Raw genomic sequence first — 26,991 nt, forward strand, 5'->3', positions numbered from 1 at the left:
CAAACCAGACAGACCGACGCTGGCTGAGGGCAGGGCGGCGGGACCCGCGGCCGCAGGTGGAGCGCCGCGCACGGCGGGCCGCGCCTCCGCAGGGGGCGCCCGTCGCCGGGGGCGTGGCCTCGCGCGGCCCCGCCCTCCTCGCCGGCGACCGGGCGGGCGGGCGGCTCGCCGCGGCGGCGCCGACATGGCTGCGCTGGTGGAGCCGCTGGGGCTGGAGCGGGGTAAGCGCGCCGGGGGCCCTGCCCGCCCGCCTGCGGCCTGCGCCCTGGACCCCGGTCCCCGCCCCTCCCCCGGCAAAGTCCGGGCGGGCGGATGAGGCGGGGGTGGGCGGGGCGGGCGCCGGGAGTCCGGAGGGCTGTGGGTGTGGGAGGGTCCCTGGGTGAGCAGGCCAGGGAGGGGGCGCCCGCCGCACACCCCCGCCTGTGCGCGTAGGGGGATGCTGGGGACGCTGGGCGCCCGGCTGGCCGTAGGCTGTCCGTTGCCACCGGCGACTCTGCGGGTGTCCGACTGGGACGCGGCTGTCCTTCCCGGGGTCTGTCTGCGCTCGCTCTTACTCGATCTCTGGCCGCATCTCTCCGCTCTTCTCTGCGTCTTCGTGTCTCTGACTGTGTGTCTGCTGCGCCCCGCCCCCGCCCCGCAGACGTGTCCCGGGCGGTGGAGCTCCTCGAGCGGCTCCAGCGCAGCGGGGAGCTGCCTCCGCAGAAGCTGCAGGCCCTCCAGCGCGTCCTGCAGAGCCGCTTCTGCTCTGCCATCCGGGAGGTGAGAGCTGCGCGGCGCTGGGGCACGAGCGGGCGGCCGCCGTCCTCCTCCTGGTCGCCCGGAGCTCGGAGACTACGCCTCCCAGCAGCGCCTGGGGCGGCCCGCCTCGGGGTGCCTGCGCTTCAGCACCGGGGTTCTCTGGGAGTTGTAGTTTCCTCGGGCTCTGGGTTGCGGGGGCGTGGCGGATCCTTGGGTGGGAGGGTCTGGGGGCCTGGATTCATATGTCCGAGGAAGGAGGCGGGTGGCAGCTCCCTGATGCCGCTGCGTCCTCATCAGGTATATGAGCAGCTCTATGACACGCTGGACATCACCGGCAGCGCTGAGATCCGGGCCCACGCCACTGCCAAGGTAGGCGCTGCCCGGACCCGCTCCCCATCGCTCACGGTAGTCACTGAACTGCATGGTCTAGCTCAGGAACTTTTTTGTTTCCTTAAAGATTGGCACCTGAGCTAACAACTGTTGCCAATTTTTTTTCTCCTGCTTTTTTTCTTTCCTCCCCAAATCCCCCCAGTACATAGTTGTATATTTTAGTTGTGGGTCCTTCTAGTTGTGTCATGTGGGACGCTGCCTCAACATGGCCTGAGGAGTGGTGCCATGTCCGTGCCCAAGATCCAAACCCTGGGCTGCCCAAGCAGAGTTGGGAACTTAATCACTCGGCCTCAGGGCCGGCCCCTCAGGATCTTCTTAATGTCAGTCATTTCTGTTTCCTCCTTCATGATTTTTGCCAAGTCTGTGTACCACCCTTACTATTACTTATTTATAATTTATTTTAAATAATCTCACTTTCTTTTTAAGGTTTTATTTTTCCTTTTTCTCCCCAAAGCCCCCTGGTACATATTTGTGTATTTTTCAGTTGTGGGTCCTTCTAGTTGTGGCATGTGGGATGCCACCTCAGCATGGCTTGATGAGCAGTGCCATGTCGGAGCCCAGGATTCGAACTGGCGAAACCCTGGGCGGCCGAAGTGAAGCGAGGGAACTTAACCACTCGGCCGCGGGGCTGGCCCCCCCATTTTTAACTTAAACAAGTGTCACATAAAGGCATCTTTAGCAACTACAAATAGAAACTAGTACCACATGCCTGATTAGAAGATAACCTTAAACATCTATACAATGAAAACAAACGAACTAGCGGTAAACACTGAAATCTTAGTGAACTACAGTTCCATGCTGTTTCTTGCTGCTTCCTAGAGGCGCTGAGCTCCTTGCAGGCTTTGTTTTTGTGTGTTAAAAAGCGAGACTGAGGGGCTGGCCCCGTGGCCGAGTGGTTAAGTTCGCGCGCTCCGCTGCAGGCGGCCCAGTGCTTCGTTGGTTCGAATCCTGGGCGCGGACATGGCACTGCTCATCAAACCACGCTGAGGCAGCGTCCCACATGCCACAACTAGAAGGACCCACAACGAAGAATACACAACTATGTACCGGGGGACTTTGGGGAGAAAAAGGAAAAATAAAATCTTGAAAAAAAAAAAAGCGAGACTGGTAAGTGTCCAGTATTCAGGACACACGACAAATGGAGACTTTCTCTTGGACATGTCTGAAGGATCAAAGTGAACTCAAAGGGACAGATGTCATTACAGAGTGATCGTGTGATGAGCGGGGGCAGGCGCCCTGTGTGCGGGGAAGGTGATCTGGCCTCAGTCGCTCTCTCTGGCCCAGATCCTCCACCCCAGTCTGCTTGCCCACCATGGAGGGGCCCTCACCTCCGGCTGCTTTCTCTCTCCCAGGCCACGGTGGCCGCCTTCACAGCCAGTGAGGGCCATGCACATCCCAGGGTAGTGGAGCTGCCCAAGACAGATGAGGGCCTGGGCTTCAACATCATGGGGGGCAAGGAGCAGAACTCACCCATCTACATCTCCCGTGTCATCCCTGGAGGCGTGGCTGACCGCCACGGAGGCCTCAAGCGTGGGGACCAGCTGCTGTCGGTGAATGGTGTGGTGAGTAGGGGGCTGAGGTCGGGCTGGGGTCACAGTCTGTCCAAGGTAGCATGGTCCCTGTTTTTGACCTTCATTCAACACACACTGGTTGAACACTGCCTCTGTGTCCAGCCTTGTGCTCGGCACTGCTGCGGGCCCTGAGAGAAGTTGACCTCAGCTGCTACATTCAAGGACTCCCTCTCTGATGGGGGAGACAAACTCTGACTAAAGTAGTCCTGACCCAGGGAGATAATACTGAGGAAGCAGAAAGCATTGGACGAGCCCAGATGTGGCACTGGACCAGTGTAGATGAGGGAAGTTTTTGTAGAGGAAAGAACATTTGAGTTGGGTTTTGAAGAATGAGTAGGAGTTCTCCAGGCAAATAAGGTGAAGATGGGTTTTACTAGCTGAGAGTGTTGTAGGTAGAGGCTGTGACTCTGCTTTCCTGTGGGCTGAAGAGAAAGGGCTTGATTCTGATGGAGGTCTGGGGCATCCAGGTAATCACTGTGGTTAGAGTAGGTGGAGGCATAACTGGGTGGGTGGTTGGGGCCAGCCATGCAGGGCCTGAGTGCCAGCCTGAGAAGCTGGGACTTTGTTTCAAGGGTTGTGGGGAGCCATGGGACCTGTGAGTCGTGGAGGGGTAGGCTCAGCTTGGAGGTATAGAAGGACCTCTTAGGGACTCCGTGGGGGATGGACTGAGGGGACACTGGAGGCCAGGCCAGGGAGGAGGCTACGGTGAGAACCCACAGGGGAGAGGACAAGGCCTGAGCTGGAGCCAGGGTGGTGGAGACAAAGAAGAGGGAGTCGGGGCAGGACAGATAAGGCTGGGGATTAGTGGGCTGTGGCGGGGAAGGGGACAGAGATGGGCAGGGAGGTCTGGCTCAGTGACTGAAGGCATATGGGGCTTGTCCCTGACATAGAGAACCTGGAAGGTTTTGGGGGAGGACACTGAGCCAAGAGTTATGAGGACACGAGGTCTTGGCATCTCAGGGTTGGTACCAGGCTCCCCAAGGGATGGTCCCATTTCCGGGGTGGGGGCTGGGTGAGGGCGGTGGGCCCCAGGCCCAGCTGTCTGTGTACCGCCCTGCAGAGCGTTGAGGGTGAGCAGCACGAGAAGGCAGTGGAGCTGCTGAAGGCGGCCCAGGGCTCAGTGAAGCTGGTGGTGCGTTACACCCCTCGCGTGCTGGAGGAGATGGAGGCCCGCTTTGAGAAGATGCGCTCCGCCCGCCGGCGCCAGCAACACCAGAGCTACTCGTGAGCCCTTGCTCCCACACCCCTGGGGTGTCCACTGCCTGCCTTAGCTCCAGACTCCCAGACCCGGCCAGTGATTTCTGGGACCCTGATTGCCACCCCCAGCCCTGGCTCCTCTCCCCTGGGATTCTGACCCTTGACCTGACCCATGCACTCACCCCACAGTGTTCTGGCTATATCCCTTGGGGACTCCTGGCTCACTCCCATCCCAAGATCTGGAACCTCCTCTCTCTGGAATCCCTCAACCCACTTCCCTGGGCCCTTGGCTCTGGAACCCCGGACCTGGCTCTCTCCCAGCCCTCCCGGGATCCCCTCCCCTGAGCCTGGCTCCCCTCTCTTCACCCTCCTTGCAGGTCCTTGGAGTCCCGAGGCTGAAACCACAAATCTGGACCCTCACCCTCATTCCTTCCCCTGTACAGTATTTATTGTCACCGGCTCCTTATTTAAAGATCTTTGACCCTCACTGAGTGTCTGTGTGTCTGTCCTGCATCCTGGGTTAAGAGTGTCTTGACATGTGGGGGAGGGAGAGAACCTGAGGTCGAGACCAGGCCCTGAAGAAGCCCTTTTCAGAGTCTGGGAGCAGAGTTGCACACTCTTCCCTACGTCTGAAGGCGGAGGCTGGCGGGCTTGCTAGGGACAAGTCCAAGGCCAGAGACTGGAACCCGGTCTGGGTCTGCGTGCAGAGTCAGAACTGAAAACAACGCGCCCTACCCTTAAGAGAGTCTGAGGGCGGAGGCCAAGCCCCTTCCTCCCTAGCTGGTGGGATGGTGGAGTCCCGAAACGCTGCAGGAGCCAGTGGGCGGCCTCTGTGTGGGCGGGGCGGAGCGAACCATTAGCCTCGTCCGCCGGGGGAGCCCTGCAGGCCGTACTATCGTCTGCGGGGGAGGCGGGGGTGGGGGCGCCGCGTGCAGTTCCCCAGGCGGGCGCAGGGGGGGCAGAATAAGGTGCACTCGCCGACCCGGCGCTCATCCCACCTTCCAACCCGAGCGCGCATCTCCGGGAGCCGCCCCCGCCTTAAAATCCAACCTTTCCTCTCATCTCGCCGCCGGCCCAGCCCTCCCGTCCCGTGCGGCGCCAGGGCCAGTGTGCGCCACCGCCGGGATCCAGGGTCGCGACTCGCGTTCCACGCCGAGCGCCACTCGCTCCAGGTGACATCATCCCCCTGCCAGGCTCCGCCTCCCGCCCCAGCCGCCGCACGCCGCGCGCCTATTGGCCGTCGCGCCTTGAGCCCCGCCTCCCGCTCTCCGCCCGCGCGACCCCTCCCGGCCCGCGCGGAGGCGGGGTTTAGCCGCCGGCCGGCGCCGACGCCGCTTCCCATTGGCCACTCAGGGCCGTCTGTCAGCCTCCTGTTAAAGGGGCCACGACCGCCCGGGAGCCGCGCGGGGGGGGAGGGAGGAGGAATTTTTTTGGGGGGGAAGGTGGGATTTGGGGGGCGCTGGTGGGCACCCCTGGATCTGGCGGCTGCGGCCTTGCGGGGGGAGGCCGAACGGTGACTGGGGCAGGGGGCTATTTTCGGGGGTAGAGGGCTGAGACCGTGAGGGGAAGGGGGGTCCCCAGCGCCCAAGCCGGAGCAAGAGACGCGGAGCCCGCGCGAGCAGCGGAGACAGGGCTCCGGAGCCTCAGATCCGGGCCCCGGCTGCCGCCAGGGGCCCCGCCCGGTCCCCCCACCCCACCCCACGTCCCTCCTGCAGCCCAGCTCCGCCCGCAGCCGCCGCGGACCAGGTAGGTAAGAGACCCGGCCCGGCCCGCCTGGCAGCGCCCACCCCAGGGACCCCTCGCCGAGATTCCCCCGCCTCCCAGCGATCCTGGATTCCCTTCTTCATCCCCGGGGACCCCAGAGCCCAGGTTTCCCAGCCCAACCCCAGAGACCCAGGCGTGCCCCTCCCGGCTCCTAGAGTCCCCAACCGAACCCTAGAATCCCAGGCGTACTGCCGCCTTGCGCCTCCTCCAGGGCCCAGGAGCCTGGATTTCAGTGCAGCCCCGGGAACCCCCTCTGGACCCAGGTCCTCCTCCTCAGCCCCGTCCCGGGAGCTCCAGACACCCTCCGCGGCTGTGTCAGACTCCCCCGGCGAAGGCCGGCCGTCCCCCGTCGCGTCCGCATAGTCCCCCATTCGCGCACCCCGTCTGCCCATCTCCAGCCCTCCGGCTTGAACAGCCGGCCGCGTCCCTCAGTCCAGGCCGGCTTGGCAGCCGCCCTGGCCGCAGGCCCGCTCTGGAGCTGTCCATGGTCAGCGCACTCGGCAGCCTCGCCTCCCCCACCTCCCGCTGCCGCCGCCGGAGAGGGGGCGCCGGCGGCGCGGGGATCCCCCCCGCCGCGCCTTTGACCCGGGGATACCCGGGCCCTCCCCGGCCCGGGCGCCCGGGCCTCAGGGTTCCGCTGGTCAGTCTCCCGGCCCCATCCTCGGCACCCCAGGTTTCTGGGACCCTATCTCTTTCTGAGGAGTCAGGGCTTCTGAATGTTCCTGCCCGGTCCACCTTAGGGACATTGGCATCCAGGGATCCAGCTCCCACCCAGCTCTGGGAGTGCTGTCAGCTTTAGCTGTGGGGCTAAAAGACCCAGCTGGTAGCCCTCACCCCCTCAGGACCTGGGAATAGTTTCCCAGACTTTGTCCCCTTTAGAGACCCAGTTCAACAGCCCCTGTGCCCCTCAGACAAATATACCCAGCCTCCTGGCACCCCAGCATCTGTTCCCTGAGGGATTCAGGCGCCATGACTCTCTCCCTGTTTCAGGAGTCTCGGAATGCAATTCTTAATGCATTTCTTAGGCTTCTGCCTACCCTCCACCTTGGAGACCTAGAGGCCCTGTGCCCAATCTTGCATACCCTCAGGGACCCAGGAGTTCATCTCCCAGTGTCTGTACTGCCCACCAGCCTTTGCCCAGGCTGTCTGCCCCAGCCCTGCTTCCCAACCTCCCATCCCTTACTTCCACAAGGATTCAGAAGTCCAGGTCGCCAGCTCTGCCCCACCCCCCTACCCCAGGTTTCTAGCTCCTCAGCTCTTACTCTTAGGGACCCAGGTCCCTATGGCCTCACAAGCCCCCATCAACTTGACATCTCTGGGGACCTTGACAAACCCCTGCCTCATCCCCGTACCATCTCAGGCGCTGGGACCCCTGGGACTCTTCACTCTCTCCCCTGAGACCCAGCTTCTTAAGATGTTTCCAGCACCCCATTGCCTCCTGAGGCCCATATGGTGATGTCCCATCCTCTGAGTACACCCTCTCAGGCTGAGGAGCCAAACATACATCCCTTCTTCCAGATGCGCTCTGTGGCCTAGGCTCATTCTTTGATCTAGAACCTGCCCACTCTCTTCTACATTTCTGGTTAAACATGTGCCCCTGGGATGCTCCATGTTCTAGAGTCCTTCTAAATCCTAGAACGCTTCCAGTCAACATCTCTGTTCCATCTTCACCCAAGGCATGTTCTAAATTCTAGGCTAGGTGCCAAATTCCAGGCACGTCTTTCCCCAAGTGAATTCAGATGTCTAGATAATACTCCCGAACCACATTCTGATCCCACCCTCTCCTCAGACATGTTCCAAAGTTTTAGAAACCAGTCCTTGCTTGTTCCCTGCTAAAATTTCATTTTAGGTGTGTTCTAGGTTCCAGCCACGTCCTTGCCATTGTTCTAGATTCCATTATCTTCCCAGGGACATTCTAAGTTCTAGAATGTGAGTGTTCCAGCTATGTGCCCTCGCCTTTCTCCAAATTGTGTTATCAATTCCAGAATGCACTTCCTAGTTTTAGGTTCCATCCAATTCTACACTCTTAAATATAGAGGATTCCCACTGAAGTGTTCTACATTATATCTTCTTTCCTCAGATTCTAGGTTCTAGAACCATCCATGGCCACCTTCTCTGTCCATCTTTCCCCTAGTGTGACCTTAATTTAGAACTTGTCCCCTGGTGGATTGTGGGCCTCCTCCTCCATCTGCCACTTCAGCATTCCAAGCATGCTCTAGGCTCTTTCCTCTTCTGGAGTTTTCAGCCTAGAAATGTCCTCATTTCCAGAACATCCCCACCCCCCTTTGCCAGCTCAGTCCTTATGCCAGTAAATTCTCAATTCCCGGCATGCATCCTTCTGCATCTTCCCCCAGGCACTTGTAAGTTCCAGGCAAACTCCTTGCTACTTTCTAGGTTTTTCTTCACCTCCTGGGCATTCTGAATTCTAGAGCATATCTTCTGTCTTCTGAGTTCTAGCATTATCTAGACATGATAAAACCGAGAATGCAACCCCTGCTATATTTTGTGTTCTACCTTCATCGCTGGTAGATTCTGAGTTCTAGACTGTGTCTCCTGACTAGGTTTGTTAGGCATTGCATTAGGTATGTTCTTAGATATCATTATGCTCCCCTCTGTGTTTAGGGTTCTGGGGTGACCCAGATATGCTTTACATTATTGATGGCACTTGGCTGATTCCAGGTTCCAGAACTGGGTTCTAGAATATGCTCCTCTCCTTGGTCCTACGTGCGGTCTTACCCCAAGCACATTGTAAATGTGGAAGTGTATGTCTGCATTCTGTACCGTGCCTTCATGCCCGTGGCTTTCTAGAGTCTACACTGAGCCTTGCTGTGTTTTATTTCCTTCTGGGTGAATTTGAAGTTCCAGAGCAAGCCTCCCTCAAGCACGCTGTGGTGCATCTCCTGAGTAGGTTCTGGGTTTTAGATACCACGTCGGTTTCTGGCCTCAGGCTGGCCTGCCCTCTTATAAAACATTTTCCTGAATCTGGCCTCTGAGTCTTGGGATTCAGGTGTCTAGATTTCCAGATGCACCTCTTCAAAGACCCGGGGTACAGGAGCCCAGCCGCCTCCTCTCCCCTGTCCCAGACTTTGGACATAGTCTGCACGTTGGGTGGGGCTGGGAATTATCTACTCTCAGAACCGGTTATGCCGCTGCCCGAAGGGGGAGAAGGAAAGGAGGGAACACAGTGAAAAGTCTCTCCTGCTTTCGGCCGGGCCAGCCGGACCCGTCTGACCTGATGTGTGCAGAGGGAGGGGCTCAGGAGACCTCGCTTCATTTCTGCCCACAGCTCCTGCACTTGGACTCCTGGGTTCTGGGGGAGGGGGGGTCTGAGGCTGGGATTTCTGGGTCTAAAGTTGGAGGTTGAAAGCCCAGACTCTGGTGTCCTGGGGGAGGAGGGGGGTGTGGTCTGTGACTCCTGTGTCTGGGGAAGGAAGGGACTCAGGGACCTAGACTCTGACCTGAGGGAGGAGGGAGCTGGATCTTGGACTCCTGGGTCGGTCGTGGGAGATAGCTAGCATGGCCTCCTGCCAGGATTTTTTTTTTCTTCCCAAGTCGAGTGGGTCTTCTTCTGGAGCTGGGGTCCAGATCTCTGGGAAATTGAAGGAGGCAAGAGTTGGGCTGGATAGCAGGTGACGACCATCACTGTGACATCGTACAGGTAACCTCGTGCCAGTGACCTAATTCTGTGACCCCAGTGCTGTGGCCTCCTGAGGGCATGGTTCTCCCCTGGGGCTCGGTTTTCTCTTGCAGTGGGTCGAGGGGAATTCTCAGAAGGGCCAGAATTGGTAGAGGCTGATTTTTCCACATTCACTCAGGCAATGCCTGGGTCACCCGGCTTCGGGTTCTCTGACTCGGCCGGACCTAGATTGGCTTCCAGTGCCTGGTGGAGTCTGACCTCGGTTTCCCCAAATGCTCTCGCCCACGTAGCCCGGCCTGGTTTCCTGAGAGCAATGGGTTTCAGCGTATCCCGTGTCATAACTGGAATGGAGAGGCCTCAGTTTCTTCTGTGCAATGCCTGGGTTGCCCCGCCTCAGTTTCCCCTGCGTAGTATCTGAGTGGCGGTGCCTCAGTTTCTCTGCCTGTGCCTTGAAGAGGCCGATCTCTGCTCCCTGCCCCCTCCCCGCACCCGCAGGCCAGCACCGCCGCCATGATGTGCGAGGTGATGCCCACCATCAGCGAGGATGGCCGGCGGGGCTCGGCGCTGGGCCCGGACGAGGCAGGCGGCGAGCTGGAGCGCCTCATGGTCACCATGCTCACGGAGCGCGAGCGGCTGCTCGAGACGCTGCGCGAGGCGCAGGACGGGCTGGCTACGGCGCAGCTGCGGCTGCGCGAGCTCGGCCACGAGAAGGACTCGCTGCAGCGCCAGCTCAGCATCGCGCTGCCCCAGGTCTGGGCGGGGCCGGGGCGGGGCTGGCGGGAGGCGGGGCCTCGACCCGTGAAGGCAGGGAGTGGGCGGTCTGGAAGGGGCGGGGCTTGACACTTGGAAGGGCGGAGTCGGGGGTGGGGTGGGCTGTCGGTGATGGGCGGGGCCTGGGCCTCTAGAAGGGGCGGGGCATAGCGGGCAGGGGCGGGGCCTTCAAACTCTCAGGCCTGTGGAATGAGGGAGACGGGGAAAGGACTGATCTGATTGTCCCGATCCTGTCCGCATCTGGACAGGAGTTTGCCGCTCTGACGAAGGAACTGAATTTATGTCGGGAGCAGTTGCTGGAGCGTGAGGAAGAGATTGCAGAGCTGAAAGCGGAGCGGAACAACACGCGGGTGAGGGGTGTTGGGGGCGGGGCCAAAGTGGGATGGGCAGGACCTCCAGGTGTTGCAGCCTGACCCATCTTTTTTCTCCATCTCGCCTTCCTGTCCTCTCCTCTCCGCTCCCACTGCCTGGCCGGCCTCCTCTGGTCCTCTCCTTCCTTCATGTCCCCTCCCCTATCTTCATAACCGTTCTCGTTTCCTGTGCCACTCTTTCCTTACGGTGTTCCCACCTGTCTGAACCACTCTCTTCCTCAACGCTGCTTCTCTTCCCTTGCCTCTTTTCCCTGGACTGACGCCCTATCCGTGTAGCTTCTCCTGGAACACCTGGAATGCCTGGTGTCCAGGCACGAGAGATCACTGCGCATGACCGTGGTGAAGCGCCAGGCCCAGTCCCCGGGCGGGGTTTCTTCCGAGGTGGAGGTGCTCAAGGCTCTAAAATCCCTCTTCGAACACCACAAGGCCCTGGATGAGAAGGTATGAGAATCAGAGGAGCCTGGATGCAGAATGGAAATCCGTGGATGGCTGGGGCTGTCCTGAATGGGAGAGATTCTGGCTGTGATTGGTTGGGGATGTCCTAAGTGGGAAGAATGTTGACCGTGATTGGGACAGGCTACGCCCACTGGGACCATGAACTGGGGCGGGGGGTGGCTACCAGGGGATGGGGCTATCTTGGTAGCTGGCTGAGGCTGTACACCCATTACAGATAGAGGAATCTTAATGTTCCCTATCAGGCCCGTCCCAGGGGTGTTCTGCGTCACGGTCAAACGTCCTAGATTGGGTTTGATCTCCATCTCACTCCATCCTGCCCCCATCTCCAGGTCCGGGAGCGGCTGCGGATGGCGCTGGAGCGGGTGGCAGTGCTAGAGGAGGAGTTGGAGCTGAGCAATCAGGAGGTGGGGGGGCGTGGCCAAGAAAGGGAGGGCTGGACTAAGGAGCCCCTCAATGGGGTGGAGCTGATTGGGTGGGTTCCGAATCTGTTGGGGGCAAGACTAGGGCAGAGGGCCAATGGGGTTGGACTATGCAGAGGAGTAGTGGGGTTGCTAAGGAGGAACTCATCGTCAGGGCTAAGGGGAACACTGCTCAGTGAGAGTGAGACTAAGGTGAGAAACAGGGGCTGGGGCTGAGGGAAACTGACTACAGAGGAAATGGTTGGATGAACAAAGTCAGGGCTAAAGAGGACACGCCCACAAGGAGGCTAGGACAAGAGTAAGGGTGGACTTCCTCTCTAGTGGGCGGCTAAGGAGAGATATAATGAGGGCGCAGGGTCTAAGGGTGGACTGTGAAGTGGGGGTGGCCCCAGCAGGGCGGGGGCCAGTGGGAAGTAGATCGGGGGGTTCTGGGACTCCCTTCGCCCTGATCTCCCTTTCCCGTTCCCAGACTCTGAACCTTCGAGAGCAGCTGTCCAGGCGCCGGTCGGGGCTGGAGGAGCCTGGCAAGGATGGGGATGGGCAGGTAAGAGGTAGAAATCCTTTGCTCCCTTGCTCTTCATTGGTCCCCAGCCCTGTGACCTCGATTCAGCTTCCTAACTTTGTGATGGTCCTTTTAATGTTTGGTATGATCCTCACTGACCCTAGGACATCTGAACCCGTAAGACCTTTACTGGCCTTTGACCTCTGATTCAGGTCACCTAGCTAATTTCTGTGACCTCCATGACCCTACAGATCTGTGATTTCCCCTATCCCCCATTAACTTTCTCCTTGCATTCTTTCTATATCTCTGTGTTTCCCACTCTGAGTTCTGTCCCTTCCTCCCTCACTGTCCCCATTCCAGACCCTTGCCAATGGCCTTGGTCCTGGCGGCGATTCGAACCGGCGCACGGCAGAGCTGGAGGAGGCCCTGGAGCGGCAGCGGGCGGAGGTGTGCCAGCTGCGGGAGCGCCTGGCGGTGTTGTGCCGCCAGATGAGCCAGCTGGAGGAGGAGCTGGGCACCGCCCACCGCGAGCTGGGTAAGGCCGAGGAAGCTAACGCCAAGCTCCAGCGCGACCTCAAGGAGGTGAGGCCGGAGCCCCTGGTGGGCTGCCCTCTGTCCCTCCCCCAACCCTCCCCCTTTGCCCAAAGTCACAGAGCTCATGAATGGTGGAACCTGGATTCAGTCCACAAGCCGTGTGGATTCTCCTCTCTGGCCTCAGTTTCCTCACCTGTAAAATGGGATTTATGATCCTTGTGAGAGGGTTGGCATGTGGCACGTACATGGTAGGCATTCTGTAACTGGCCGCAGTTATTACGTTATCATTGGGAAATTCTCTTGTGCCTCTAAATTGAATTCCTTTGTCTGCATTTCACCCCTTCCTCGCTTAGGCCCCTTGATCCCAACTCTCATACCCCAGGGACTGCTGGGAAATGTAGGCTCTGGATTCTTGAAGGCAGTGGATGAGAAAGAAGAGTGAGCACTCTACTCTGGGGCCTTCACCTCGGATTTTAAGCCTGGATGACCCCGGGGCCTGTTGGGAAGTGTAGTCCCCCTGTGTGGGCTCCGAGGTGGGAGTCCATTTCCCATGAGACCCTGGAGCACCTTCTCTGGCCGCCTAAGCCTGCGCTACGCTGGAAGGGAACTTCGTTTCCCATGAGACCCTACGGCACTTGCTCTGTGGTTCTAAGCCTGGGCTATGCCGGAAGTTGCTGAAAAATCTAAGGCCTGGATTTCTGAGGCGAGTGGGCCAAGAAGAGTGGAGAGTTCCCATCCCACAGGCCTTAGGTCATCCATACTAGGAGAGTCTAACCCTAGATGCTCATAGGAAGTGTGGTACCACCCTTTAACTCTCAGGTGGCAGGGGACCCAATATTGGCTATTGCTGGGAAATCTTGGAAGGTGTGGTTCCACCATTCTGACGCTCCGATGGCAGAGGACTTGATTTCCCAGGATACCCTAGGGTGCTTGACCTGAGATTCTAAGCCTAGGCTACCACAGGGCCTTCTGGGAGCTGTAGTCCATGCGGCCGTTTGCCACCTCTGCAGGCGCTGGCTCAGCGGGAGGATATGGAGGAGCGGATCACGACCCTGGAGAAGCGCTACCTGAGTGCCCAGCGCGAGGCCACGTCTCTGCACGATGCCAACGACAAGCTGGAGAACGAGTTGGCCAGCAAGGAATCGCTGTATCGGCAGGTGGGGGCGTGGCCGGGGAGCAGCGATGGGGGAGAGGCCGTGGCCCGCTTGATCTAGCTTCTCCCCTCCTCCATCTCTGTCATTCTGCAGAGTGAAGAAAAGAGCCGTCAGCTGGCCGAGTGGCTGGACGATGCCAAGCAGAAGCTGCAGCAGACTCTGCAGAAAGCGGAGACCTTGCCCGAGATAGAGGCGCAGCTGGCCCAGCGCGTGGCGGCCCTCAACAAGGTCGGGGGACGCCTGGGGCGGGGCCTTGAGTCTCTGGGGGAAGGGGCGGAGCCTGGAGGAGGCAGGGCTTGAGTCTGGACAGGTCGTAGATCTTCAACCTGGATTCTGGGGGAAAAGGGCGGGCCCTGGGGTGTAGGAAAGGGATGGGACTTGGAATGGGGGAGGGCCTGGAGGTTTGGGGGGCTGTTCTCTAGTCTGGAACGAAAGGATGGGTGGCCTGTAACATGAACTGAGAAAGGGACAGGGCCTGTAGACTATACAGACCGGGGCAGGGCCTGAATCGCAAGTGCAGGGTCTGAAGTCCTGCGGGGGAGGAGCCTGGAGCTCTGGGGGCGGAGCCTGGCACTCAGCCTTGGAGGAGGTGCGGCTGGAGCCTGACTGGGTCACAGTGGGACAAAGTCAGATGCCTTGGGTTCCATCCACTAGGCTGAGGAACGTCATGGAAATTTTGAGGAGCGGCTTCGGCAGTTGGAGGCCCAGTTGGAGGAGAAGAATCAGGAGCTACAGCGGGTGAGGGGGCGGACAATTGCAGAGAGGGCGGGGCCTTGAGGCTGGGGGAGGAGCTTAGGTAGGGGGCTGGCTTGGGGGCGGGAGCTTAAAGCAGGGGCTGCGGTCTGGGCCAGGTGGGCTTGAGCGCCTCTGTCCGGCTCTACTTCGGGCAGGCCCGGCAGCGGGAGAAGATGAACGATGACCACAATAAGCGGCTGTCCGAGACCGTGGACAAGCTGCTGAGCGAGTCCAACGAACGGTTACAGCTTCACCTCAAGGAGCGCATGGGGGCGCTGGAGGAGAAGGTGCGCCCCAACCTAGGGCTCTGATAAGCTGGAATTCTGGACTGCCTTTTGCCAGAATCCTGGGGTCCCAGACATTTGCCCGGGATCGCTTACCTGAGGTCTCCCCAAATCTGGGCATCCCGAATTCAACAGACTTCTCTACTCTATTGCTGGGACCACTCTCTCACCTAGTCCTTTTTTTTTTTTTCTGCTTTTTCTCCCCAAATCCCCCAGTACATTCTAGTGTATTCTAGTTGTGGGTCCTTCTAGTTGTGGCATGTGGGACGCCGCCTCAGCATGGCCTAATGAGTGGTGCCATGTCCGCACCCAGGATCCAAACCGGTGAAACCCTGGGCCGCCAAAGCGGAGCAGGCGAACTTAACCACTCGGCCACAGGCCGGCCCTTTCACCTGGTCTTAATACCCCAAGAGCTGAATTCTGGGCCACCCGTACCCTGAGTTCTTGGTTTTTTTCCCCAAGTCTCTAACCCTGTGGGCCCTCAAACTCTGAATCCACGGAGATTATACAGGAGGCCGGATATTGGGGCTCCCAGGGACTGCCCTCTGCAGATGCATCTTTGGCCCCACAACCCTCACTCCTTGCAGCTTACCATTCACGCCCACTTCATCCCCCCTAGGGTCCCCTCAGGCCTGTCTCTGGACACTTACAGCCCCCAGGGCCTGCCCCTTCCAGGCTCCACCCTCACTCTGCACCCCTGTCCCCCACAGAACTCATTGAGTGAGGAAATTGCCAACATGAAGAAGCTTCAGGACGAGTTGCTGCTCAACAAGGTATGGAGGCGCCTGGAGGGCGAGGACCAGGGAAATGGCGCTGTCATTACTGGGGTTGGAATCAGCCGGGCTGGAAGGGGCTGTTCCTCAGGGGCAGAGAGGATTCTGACCCGACACCTCCAACCCCCTCCCTCCAGGAGCAGCTCTTGGCGGAGATGGAACGGATGCAGATGGAGATCGACCAGCTTCGGGGGAGGCCACCATCCTCCTACTCCAGGTGACAGTCATCTTCCTGCTCCACCTCTCCCCAGGGAGCCCCCTTGGCCGGGGTCATCCTTTCTGATCCCCAGATCTCCCCCATGCCCGCTCCCTGTCCTCCTGGGATTTCCCCTCACTTTTGATCTCTGACTTCATGACCCCTGACCTCAAACTCCTTTTCCTGATCTTTGACTTCAGATCCCTCTTCCAGTCCCCTGACACCAGACCCTTCCCTGTGACCCTTGACTTCTCTTTCCTGACCCCTTTGTCCCTGACTGTCTCCCCATGCCCACAGGTCTCTCCCTGGCAGTGCCCTGGAGCTCCGTTACTCCCAGGCACCCACATTACCTTCTGGCGCCCACCTGGACCCCTATGGGGCTGGCAGTGGCCGGGCAGGCAAGAGGGGCCGCTGGTCGGGGGTCAAGGATGAGCCCTCCAAGGTCAGCAGCCACTTTTGGGGCCCGGACTGAGCAGGGCTTGGGCGGGCAGCAGTGGGAAGTGGAGCCCAATAGCCGGGTTCTGAAAGGGGGCTGGGTGGAGGCAGGCTCTCCCAGACCCACGCTGTCTTCTCTTCTCCTACAACTAACTCCATCATCCCCACTTGCCTGGATGTCTCTGCACATGGATGTCCTGCTGCCTGGTGAGAACCTTACAGGAATGATGGGGTGGAAAGAGGGGTGGGGCCTGGGGGACCGTGGGCAGGGTGAAGAATCCTAGAATGGGTGGGACCAGGTGAAGAAAGGAAGCAGGCAGGTTGAGGGAAACAGTAGAATCAGGGGAGGGGTGGAGGCATGGGTGGTGGGGGTGGTCCAGAAAATGGGCCTGTCAGGAGAGAAACCTGGGCTGAGAAAAGTGTGGGGGAACTGGGTCAACATGATGAAGCTAGTCAGTATCAGGGAACACGGACCAGGTCATGGAGGGTGCGCAGAGTCGGGAGAGGTGAGGGAAGATCCAGCATCTACCTTGGCCCCCGCCCACCTTGCATCCCTCTGTCCCCACACAGAGACAGGAGTGGGAACGGTCTGCTCCTGCGGGGTCCATGCCGCCCCCATTCCCTGGGGAGCTGGATGGCTCAGACGAGGAGGAAGCGGAGGGAATGTTTGGGGCTGAGCTGCTCTCCCCCAGTGGGCAGGCTGACGTGCAGACGCTGGCCATCATGCTTCAGGAGCAGCTGGAGGCCATCAACAAGGAGATCAAGTGAGCGCTGGCCCGGTCCGGCTCCACTCTGCCCCCATCTCCTCTCCCACCATCTTCAAGGGTTTCTCCCAGCCCAACACCCCCTCCAGGATCCAGGGATCCCCCAGGATACACCTAGAAGTCTCTGATGTGCTATCTCTCTCTCTATACCCCCAGCCAGGACTCACGATTTCCCAATACACCAAAGACTGCATCCCCAAATACCAAAATTCTCAAAACAATATATCAGAAATCCTCTAGTACACCATGGATTTCATGGCATCACACAACCAGTATCCAGAGTCTCACAGTACCCAAAGAATCTCGACATAACACAAGATACCCAGCCCAAAATACCGAGGATCTCATTCTAACACCTCAAGAAGGTCAAATCTAGATACCAAGAGCTTCTGCCTAATATAACAAGAATCTTCGATTTATTAAGAATCCCTCACACCATCATGTCTACACTGATTCCCCAGCAATTGCCCTATTTAGCAGTTCTCTAATAACACACTCTCCCTGGGCCCCAGCAAATATGCCAACGTGACCACCACCTTCGATTCAAACTCTTTCTGATGAGAGGCATCGACTCTCACCTACTGAATGACCTCATGACCTTTCCCAGATCCTAGGTTGACCTCAGAGTCCCCGATCTCATCCTGATCTTATTACGACCTTGCTCTTGCTGCCCTCCTTGGAACTTGACCTCTTGCCCAGAGTAATCCCTTTGTGATCTTCCAGAACCAGTTGGTTATCGTCAGGGTTGCCCTGATGCAGACCCCTCATCATTCATCCTCCCCGATTCCTCCATGACCTCCTGAGCCTATGGTGACCCCTGACTCCCCTTAAACCCGTGAGACCGTCATGAATCCACCAAGACCCTCTAACTTCATCCTGCCTTCCCCAGGATTGTTTTCGCCCCATCGAACTTTCCTGGCCAGTTGGGATCCCCAGACTCCCTCTCCCATTGTCTGCCTAAGTCCTCTCACGCAGTCTCCTCCGTTTCCCTCCTCAGGCTAATCCAAGAGGAGAAGGAGACAACAGAACAAAGGGCAGAGGAGCTGGAGAGCCGAGTGTCTGGCTCCGGCCTGGACTCGCTGGGCCGCTACCGCAGCAGCTGCTCCCTGCCCCCCTCCCTCACCACCTCTACCCTTGCCAGCCCCTCCCCTCCCAGCTCTGGCCATTCGACACCCCGCCTGGCACCCCCTAGCCCTGCCCGTGAGGGCACCGACAAAGCAGTGAGTGTTCTGAAGCCTCCTCAGCTTGGTGGGGTGGCAGGGGGGTCAGAAACAGGGCTCCCCAACAAACAGCAACAAGAACCCCTCACACCAGTCGTTTTCAAAAGCAACCTTAGCTTTCCCTAAAAGTTCCAATTCAAAGGGCGAAGGGTAAGTTGAGTCACTGGATTCCTGAACCTTAATTTGTCCTTTAGTCAGATCTGGCCCACTTTTACCTGTTTTATGCATTCATTTTTTGCGTAGGATTTTTTTTTTTTAATGTTTCTATGACTAAACATACATTTGAGAACTATCATTAGATCCTCAGAATTGACCTCTAGGGAGGCATAAGAGATATTAGTCCTATTTTATTTCCTTAAACTCAGCTTTCCTGCTTCCAGAACCTGTGACTCATTAGCTTTCCTTGAGGCTGAGCAGATCCCACTCCTGACACCAGAAGCCAAGAGACTATAAACATGGGCTCATCAAGCTCCAGGGGGACTGCGCTCATTGCCTTTATGTTCCTGCAGCTAACCCCGACTTGTTCTAGGCTACCTTCAGAAATGGTGCCCCAAACCAGGGGCATCCCAGACACCCCCTAGTAGACATCCCAACGAATGAGCCCCCAACATGACCCCTCCAACTCAATCCAGCATCTCTGCCTGTCTGTCCCCAGAATCATGTCCCCAAGGAGGAAGCTGGGGTTCCACGAGGGGAAGGGCCAGCCATCCCAGGAGACACCCCACCTCCCACTCCCCGCTCTGCTCGCCTTGAGAGAATGACCCAGGCCTTGGCACTCCAGGCGGGATCCTTGGAAGATGGGGGGCCCTCACGGGGAAGGTCAGCAGGGACGAGGGATGGGGCTTGGTCGGGAGGATGAGAGGGGAGTGGACAAAGACTTGGGCTGAGAAGAGGCATCTTAGATGGGGTCTGCCCTCACTCTGTCCTTCTCACCTAGTGAGGGCACCCCAGATTCCCTGCACAAAGCCCCTAAGAAGAAGAGCATCAAGTCATCCATAGGCCGTCTCTTCGGCAAGAAGGAGAAGGGGCGAATGGGACCACCAGGCCGGGACAGCTCTTCTCTGGGTGAGTACCCTGATTCTAACTCTCCTTTCCTTCCCTCCTTCCGTCTTTCCCTTCCTCCCTCCCTTCCTTCCTCCCTTCATCTCTTTCTTCTTTCTTCTTTATATATTCACTTGACATTCATTCGTATCTTCATTCATTTGATAATTCATTTAGAATATGGAAGGGACCAGACTTGGCAGAGGTACAGGGGAGGAAGAGGGACAAGGAAAGGGCCTTCTGAGGCATGCCCAGGTGACTGGGAGTGGTGGTGGTAAATGAATTTGTTATTTCATTCATTTATTTTTTAAATAGAGAAAGAAGGAGGAGCATCCTAAAGGCAGAGCCCCTGGTATGCTGGAACCCGCTTGTTCTGGCTTGCGAGAGCCAATAGTTAAATTTTCTGGAATTTGTGGGCTGCTTGCCATCATATTGGTAGCTTGAAATTGGCATGGTGGGAGAATTTACACCATGGAAACTGGCAAATGCCACAAAGCGGGGATATTCCCTCCCTCCCCAGGGAGCCAGTTGTTAAACATTTACCAGCACACCACTGCCACTTTGACACAGCCAGCCCACTAAGTCCAGCCCTATTTTGGAGATGTCGGATGTCTCCAATTTATTGCCTGGGAGGTGACATTGATCCCTGTCTGGGTTTATCACTCTCACTATGTGGCCTCATTTACTACTCCCTTGGGGCCTCTGCTTTCCTGGGATCCTTCTCACCCACCTTGGCATGAAAGATTCTGCTTCCCCATTGAGACTCCAAATTTTGGCCCCTCCTTGTCTCCAGCTGGAACACCCTCAGACGAGACATTGGCCACTGACCCTCTGGGGTTAGCCAAGTTGACGGGTCCAGGAGACAAGGACCGAAGGAACAAGAGGAAGTGAGTGTGTGTGGGTTGGGGGGAGGGCTGGTGGTCCTAAGTGAAAAGAAAATGCTGGGAGAGGGGGTGTCCAGGATCCTGACTTGCTTGCCTGGAAACTTGGGAACTCCTAGAATTTTTCCTTATTTTTTCTCTTCTCTGTCAATGGAGGTGGGGAGGGGAGGATGACATACAGAGATTCACATGCATTTTTTTTTAACTTTCTGCCACATTTTCTACATTCCTAAAAACTGCCTGTGGTGGGGGAGGTGTTGTAGTGAAGAGAGCTATCCAAGAGGGCTGGGGGTCTCTACCCCCTGAGAGCTCCTGCCCTGGCCCCCTCTCCCCAGGCATGAACTTCTGGAAGAGGCCTGCCGCCAGGGGCTGCCCTTTGCTGCCTGGGATGGGCCCACCGTGGTCTCCTGGCTGGAGGTACTGGGGCCCAGAAATGGCCTGACTCTTGATCCCACCTCTGTGACAGCCCCACCATGAGAAGCTGGCCAGATCCACCCAGCACCATCCTCCTAGCCCAGAGGTGGGGGAGGGGGGAGGGGAGGAGGCCCTGAGAGGGGTCAGGCTTCTTGTTGATCTTGCTGTTGTCCTTTCTCCTTCTCCCCCCTACCCCTGCCCGTCTGGCCATGCCTGCCTTGGTCCTGTTCTCCTGTTGTCTTTCCCCATGTCTCTCCCTGTCTCTCCCTCTGTGGGGTTCTCTGTCTCTGTTTTTCTGCCTCTCTCCTCTTCTCTGTGTTTTTGTCACTCCCCATACTTCTTCCTATGTCTCTGGGTCTTCCCATGTCTCTCTCCCAATGTCTATTGCTCCTTTCTCTTTCCATGTCTGCCTTGTCTCTGTGTCTCTTCACATCTCTGACTCTCCCCATTTCTCTCTTTCCCCTTTGACTCTGGCATTCCTCTTCTCTGTCTCTCTTCATTTGTCTCCCTGTGACTCTCACATCTCTTTGCCTCGCCCTATATGTTTCTTGTCTAACTTTCTCGTGTCTTTCTGTTTCTCCCCCACTTGCCTTTCCCCATCTCTCTGTCTCCCTCTCTTTCCTTCTCCCTCCCATCCCTCCTGTTTCTCCTCCGATATCTTCTCTGTCTCTCCTCTGTCTCTGTCTCTCTCTCCCCTTCTCTCTCTTTCCTTTCCTTCCTCCCTCCTTCTCTCCCTCCCTCTGGTCCAGCTGTGGGTAGGCATGCCTGCGTGGTATGTGGCCGCCTGCCGGGCCAACGTCAAGAGTGGGGCCATCATGGCCAACTTGTCAGACACAGAGATCCAGCGCGAGATCGGCATCAGCAACCCGCTGCACCGGCTCAAGCTGCGCCTTGCCATCCAGGAGATGGTCTCGCTCACCTCCCCCTCGGCTCCCGCCTCCTCCCGCACGGTGAGTGTCCAGCGGCCAATCCCAGCCCTGGCTGCCTCAGGGCCCCGCCCCTTGTCCTCAGACTAGCCAATCCTGGGCCGGCTCACTCCCGCGCTGACTGGTAGACTCTGCTGCTCTCTGTTGTCTCTCACCTGCTTATCCCTGATGGGGAGTCTCCCCTCAGGTCTTCCTGACCCCCGTTTATCCCTAACCCTCAGTCTGTGTTCCACGCTGCAGCCAGAGGGACCTCATCCCAGAAATAAAGCCAAATTCGTGTGGTTCCCTGTAAGGCCCTTGATGAGGGGCCCTTCCCTGCTCCTTCCCTGACTCCGCCCCCCGGCACTTGCTTCTCCCTTTTCTTGGAGACCCCCCTCCCCCCACCAGCTGTTTTCCCCAAGGCTGGCTCCTTCTCATCCTTCTGGTCTCAGCTCAAATGTCACCACCTCAAGAGGCCTCCCTAACTCAACAGCTAAACTAGTTGCCCGCCCCATCAACCCAGTACACGAACACCTAATTTTTTACCATAAAATTTATTGCCTTCTAATAGTTTATCCTTTTGGTCCATACAGAAAATTATGTGCACCCATGCCTAATTCAACAATGGTGATTGTTAACCCCTTGCCGTGATTGCTCTTTACCTGTGTGTGTGTGTGTGTGTGTGTATCTGAAGCACTTAAATGTAATTTGTGGACATCATAACAGGTTAGCCGGAAAAATTACTTCAGTGTGCATCTTCTAAAAATAAACATTCTCCTATGTAGCTACCATGCCGTTATCACACCTAAGAATAGCGACATTATCGCTAATTTCATCTACCGTTCAGTCTTTATTCAAATTTCCCCTTGTGTATCCCAGACACTACAGCTGTGCCTGGCACTCATGAGGAGCTATATAAGTGTGTGAATTCTCACTTCATGGGGTTGTTGGGAGCAGGTGCTCAATAAATGTGAATACACGGCCCCCTCTCCCCCAAACATTTGCCCCGTTGCTGTATCTGCCACCTCATTCTGCATCCTCGCTCTGTACATCTGCGTGAGGTTGGCGAGGTGACACCATTTGCACAGGGCCACGCAACAAAACGTCTAGCAGAATCCCAATTCAAACCTCACTTTGTCCAACCCCAAAGCCGGTGTTCCTTTGCCTGGTACACAGCAGGTGCTCAATAAATGATCATTCTTTTTCTTTGTCACGGTGTGGCCCAGAGCAGGGACTGGCCTTACTGAGCCAGAAAGCAGACTGTATATAAATATGCATGGCCTGGGCCTCCAGGAGGAGGACTTTCTTCCCCTCCCCTATCCGGAAGCCCTCTCTCAACCCTCCTTCCCCTCCCCTATCCGGAAACCCTCTCTCAACCCTCCTAACACTGCCGGCCCCTCAGTCCACAGGAAACGTGTGGATGACACATGAGGAGATGGAGTCCCTTACGGCCACCACCAAGCCTGTGAGTGCCCCCTGCCGGCAGCCTTGGGGGTGGCACTAACTCTCCCTGGGGAGGGACAGGGGGCGAGTCTGTAGCTGTCTGTCTGTCTGTTCGTCCCTCCCGCCCTCCTCCGCCTGCCCCTTAACCCACCCCTTCTCTCCCCTCTTCCCACTAACGGGTCAGGAGACCAAGGAGATCAGCTGGGAGCAGGTAGGGGGCGCGGGGCGGGACGTGGGCGCATGTCCAGGCTGTGCACGCTGCATGGACGCCCCTCCTTCTCCGAGCCCCGCCCTTACCCTTGCCGGAGCATTCCATCATCACCGCGGGGGGGTGCTGCGCGAGCTCGGCTCTGGGCTGTCTCACTGTGGCTTGGTGGGGGTGGGTGCAGAAGCCCGGACTGTTCCGTTGTTAGCGTGGTGCACGGGCCATTCCATTATCGTGGGTTGCAGGGGCTCCAGGGACTGTTCCATTGCTGTAAACTTGAGAGACGCTAAGCAGCAGGTTTCCCTCTCATTGAGGGGGCAGTGGGACTGTTCCAGCGTACGGGGCAAAGGGGGAAGCATTTGGGGAGGACTGGCTGCATGTTAGGCTGAGAAGTTGGGGAGGAGCTACACTTTGTTCTCAAGAAGGGGGAGGCACGAACTCACGTGAGGTGGAGGAACTGTGTTGGACTGGGGTGTTTGTGTCCAGTCAGGGGGAGGTGTGGGCTGTTTCCTATGCCAAAGGGAGTGAAGGACTTCGGGCTCATCCAGAATATTATCCTGGGTGAGATACAGCCTTAGACCAGTATTTTTGGGACAGTGCAAGAGTGATGGCTCCATTATCCTTTGTTGGAGGGAGAGCTCCTTTGGAAGAACCCACTGTCCTGGCTTGAGGGAGCGGTGGTGTTGTACTGATCCGTTGTTCTGAGTTGGGACAGAGCTCGGCTAGAGCTTCTCAAACTTGAATGTATAGTTCAGATCACCTGCGGGTCTTGTGAGAATGCAGGTTCTTATTCAGTAGCCTGGGGTGGGGTCTGAGATTCTGCAATTCCAGCAAGTTCACAGGTGATGGTGATGCCGCGGGTCTAAAGACCACGCTTTGAGTAGACAAGAGTTTGTTCTGTCATTTTGAAGGGGTGGAAGACCACTTTGGACGGGTCCATTGTCCTGAGCGGAGATTGGCCATTGGCCTGCTATGGGATGGAGAAAGAACAATCTTGGATTGGGGGGTTGGACTATACCCTTTCATACGTACGTGGGAAGGGGTCAGAGGGCCTGACCCTTCCCCCACCTGCCCATGGCCCCAGATCCTGGCATACGGCGACATGAACCACGAGTGGGTGGGAAACGACTGGCTGCCCAGCCTGGGGCTGCCCCAATACCGAAGCTACTTCATGGAGTCGCTGGTGGATGCCCGCATGTTAGATCATCTTAACAAGAAGGAGCTCCGGGGCCAACTCAAGATGGTGGACAGCTTCCACAGGTGGGGGCTGCTTGGCCAGTGGGGACTGTCCAAGGGGAAGCCCTACTTCTCGAGTCTCTGGGACTGGTGATGGGAAATTCCTTGGACTATCGTTGGCCCTTTAGCCTGGATCCTCAGGAACTCCTGACCGCTGTGCCTCTTCCACCAATAAGGTGGTCCACTAGGAAAAGTCCAAAACCTGAGACAGCCTGGCTAGTTGACCCCACACCCCTTCCAGGTTAGCCCATAGGAACTGCCTGTTTCAAGAACTCCGGCTTCTGGGGAGGTCAGCAGTTGATAGAACTGACGCAATGGGACAACTCCCCGAGCTCTCCCAGAAGACCACAGCCAATGGGGAGGGCCCAACAGGAGCAGCCGTCACTGGGGTTGTGAATGCTCATCTGTGACTCCATTTCCCCTGCTGCTCAGGGTGAGTCTGCATTATGGGATCATGTGCCTGAAGCGGCTCAACTATGACCGGAAGGACTTGGAGCGGAGGCGGGAAGAAAGTCAGACCCAGATCCGAGGTGAGCAGAAGAGTCTGAGAGTCCGGCCCCCCGGAGCCAGCTGGAGGGTTTGGGGTTGGGCTGGAGGAGGGGTGGTTAGGGAAGCGGAGGGAGGCCAGGGAAGAGGAGCCTTATTGTAAACTAGGGGGTGGAGCCAGCACAGGGGGCGTGGCCAGGAAAAGAGAAAATGGGGCGTAGGTATGGGCTAAGTTGGATGGGCCTGCAGCTGAGGGTCCCTTCCGTCCCCAGACGTGATGGTGTGGTCCAATGAGCGGGTCATGGGTTGGGTGTCCGGGCTGGGTCTGAAGGAGTTCGCCACGAACCTCACGGAGAGCGGGGTGCACGGGGCGCTGCTCGCCCTGGACGAGACCTTCGACTACTCCGACCTGGCCTTGCTCCTGCAGATCCCCACGCAGAATGCGCAGGTGAGCTGCCGCTTGGCCCGGGGCCTACTGGGTATCCCCACCTCACAGACCGCACGCTGCAACCCCTCCTCCACCTCTCCTCCCCAGGCCCGGCAGCTCCTGGAGAAGGAATTCAGCAACCTCATTTCCTTAGGCACAGACAGGCGGCTGGACGAGGTAGGCGCAGCAGCAGCTCAGAAGGCTGGGCTCCCAGCTGCACTTGGAGGGTCGGAGCTGAAGGCTTGACTTTGCCAACCAGCGGTGGTTGGAGGCGGGGCCAGGAGGGAGGCGGGGTTAAAGGAGAGCTGAAAGCCGGGGAGGGGTGGAGTCGAAGGAAGGGGCGGGGTCAGAACGGGGCCCTGGTCCCTCACCGGCTGCCCGGCCCCTATACCTAGGACAGCGCTAAGTCCTTCAGCCGCTCCCCATCCTGGCGGAAGATGTTTCGAGAGAAGGACCTCCGAGGCGTAACCCCCGACTCAGCTGAGATGTTGCCCCCCAATTTTCGTTCGGCCGCCGCAGGGGCCCTGGGCTCGCCGGGGCTCCCTCTCCGCAAGCTGCAGCCGGAAGGTGGGCGGCTCCCAAATGCGACAGCCTCTCCCGCCCCCTTTCCTCGGGATAGGAAAAGGACCAACTTAACATTCCAGAAGCCTCCCTCTCCAGATTCCGAAATGGCCTAGCCCTTTCTCCCCCACCCATGACAAATGGACCACTCCAGTATGCCAGCTCCCTCCTTAGGGTGTGGAATGGATTCATCTTACACCCCCTTTGCAGTGTGGGAAATGAACTCGCCCAGTGCCACCTAGGGCACCTTGGATGAATCCAAGGATGTAGGAAACGGAGGGAAACCGGCGGAGAGCCAGGCGGTTGTTGTCACCCCGGGAGGGGAAATCCGAGGGAGGACGCTTGGGGTTGAACCTCGGAGAAACCCTGGGGAGGATCTGGACGGAGTGGGGTGTGTGATGCTCCAGGCTGAACCGCTGCTCGCTCTCCCTCCAGGCCAGAGTGCTGGCAGCTCCCGGGCAGACGGCGTCTCCGTCCGGACCTACTCCTGCTAATGTAGGCCTCCAGGTGAGGACTGTCCTGGGCGATCTTGGGGGTTCGGGGCGGCCCAATGGATCTTCACTGCTGCACGTACTGCCCGGCGTCCATACAGGTGACCTCACTCGGATGGAAGAATCTTCCAGAGGCTGGGCTTTTCCCCCTCCCGCCCAGAGTATGGTCTCGCCGGGGAGAGCGGGCGGGGGCGCTCGCGCCGCGGACCGGACCATCTGTACAGACAAGCGGGAAGCGCGCGTCCCCGCCTCACAAATGGACTGGGCCTGGACCAAACCACAGGAACTGGACTGAGAGGGGGAAAGAAGCGGGCAGGAAGAAATCCCGCCCCGAACTTCCGCCTCCGTTTTCTCTACTTTGTAATTTATTGATCGGTTTCCGACGGGAGATGGAGGCCCTTTCCCCGCGGGGAGGGGGCGGGGCTTCCCTCCCGGGCCGCATGCGGGGAGAGGCTGCCCCCTCTCTTTTCTCCTCCCCAGTCGCGGGGCCCAAGTCTTCCTTCTCCGTCCGAAAGGAGGGGAGGGGGGACTCGCTGCTACAAGCCTCGCCCCCTGTGCCACTCAGCCCCGCCCCGCCGCGTCCGGTCGCCGGTGCCTGGGGTCAGCGGCGGCCGGCGTCCCTTCTCCCTCCCCAGTGTCTCGTGTCCCCGGGGCCCCTCCGCCCCCCGTGCTGTGGCCGTGTCCGTGCCCCGCGGGTAGGGGGTGCAGAAGTGCGCTCCCCGCTCCCCTCCGGCTCTGGGGTTTGCATGGGAGAATCCTCTTTCCACGATGCCACTGGGCGACGTGGCGTGAGGGGAGGGAGGACGGTGGGGGAGCCCTCGCCCCCGACTCTTGGTCGGCCTCCCTGCCCCAGGCGTCACTCAGTGATCACGGGTAAAGAGAACTGTTTCAAAAAGCTCCCATGTTGACTGATTTATTTGTCAGGACCTTAGGAAAGCAAACCAACCACCTCGAGGACCAGGCTCTGCCTCCCTCAGACCCACGAGTTCA

General features: G+C 58.2%; 3 protein-coding genes across 5 annotated transcripts; 2 read left to right on the forward strand and 1 right to left on the reverse strand.

Moving 5' to 3' along the window:
* The first annotated feature begins 65 nt into the window (after positions 1 to 65).
* LIN7B (lin-7 homolog B, crumbs cell polarity complex component) lies at positions 66 to 4,383 on the forward strand. Its single transcript, XM_023650093.2, has 6 exons — positions 66 to 221; positions 641 to 759; positions 1,036 to 1,107; positions 2,481 to 2,690; positions 3,760 to 3,923; positions 4,274 to 4,383. Exons 1-6 carry the CDS (start codon positions 185 to 187, stop codon positions 4,293 to 4,295), a joined length of 624 nt encoding a protein of 207 aa, XP_023505861.1. The 5' UTR covers positions 66 to 184; the 3' UTR covers positions 4,296 to 4,383.
* Positions 4,384 to 4,427: 44 nt separating this feature from the next.
* C10H19orf73 (chromosome 10 C19orf73 homolog) lies at positions 4,428 to 5,035 on the reverse strand. The gene is given in 3 exon segments (XM_023650094.2): positions 4,428 to 4,676; positions 4,679 to 4,852; positions 4,854 to 5,035. Coding segments are annotated over 3 exon segments (405 nt in total). The 5' UTR covers positions 4,959 to 5,035; the 3' UTR covers positions 4,428 to 4,550.
* On the forward strand, positions 5,006 to 26,896 carry PPFIA3 (PTPRF interacting protein alpha 3). Of its 3 annotated transcripts, XM_023650088.2 has the most exons (31): positions 5,283 to 5,642; positions 9,213 to 9,318; positions 9,793 to 10,047; positions 10,317 to 10,418; positions 10,716 to 10,880; positions 11,225 to 11,299; positions 11,784 to 11,858; positions 12,177 to 12,398; positions 13,361 to 13,507; positions 13,598 to 13,732; positions 14,159 to 14,242; positions 14,395 to 14,526; positions 15,234 to 15,296; positions 15,434 to 15,513; positions 15,790 to 15,934; positions 16,504 to 16,691; positions 17,689 to 17,911; positions 18,567 to 18,730; positions 18,849 to 18,976; positions 19,746 to 19,839; positions 20,169 to 20,250; positions 20,997 to 21,197; positions 22,555 to 22,617; positions 22,780 to 22,806; positions 23,885 to 24,060; positions 24,469 to 24,566; positions 24,795 to 24,970; positions 25,058 to 25,126; positions 25,345 to 25,516; positions 25,946 to 26,017; positions 26,103 to 26,896. In XM_023650088.2, the coding sequence occupies exons 3-30, from the start codon at positions 9,808 to 9,810 to the stop codon at positions 26,002 to 26,004; spliced, it is 3,585 nt and encodes a 1,194-aa protein (XP_023505856.1). In that variant the 5' UTR covers positions 5,283 to 5,642; positions 9,213 to 9,318; positions 9,793 to 9,807; the 3' UTR covers positions 26,005 to 26,017; positions 26,103 to 26,896. The 3 variants fall into 3 exon arrangements, with proteins under 3 accessions (XP_023505859.1, XP_023505856.1, XP_070080788.1); XM_023650091.2 differs by lacking the exon at positions 22,780 to 22,806 and having other exon boundaries at positions 5,006 to 5,642; XM_070224687.1 differs by lacking the exons at positions 5,283 to 5,642; positions 22,780 to 22,806 and having other exon boundaries at positions 8,812 to 9,318.
* The last annotated feature ends 95 nt before the right edge of the window (positions 26,897 to 26,991 follow it).

Source organism: Equus caballus, chromosome 10, assembly GCF_041296265.1.
Source record: "Equus caballus isolate H_3958 breed thoroughbred chromosome 10, TB-T2T, whole genome shotgun sequence".
Lineage (NCBI taxonomy): Eukaryota > Metazoa > Chordata > Mammalia > Perissodactyla > Equidae > Equus > Equus caballus.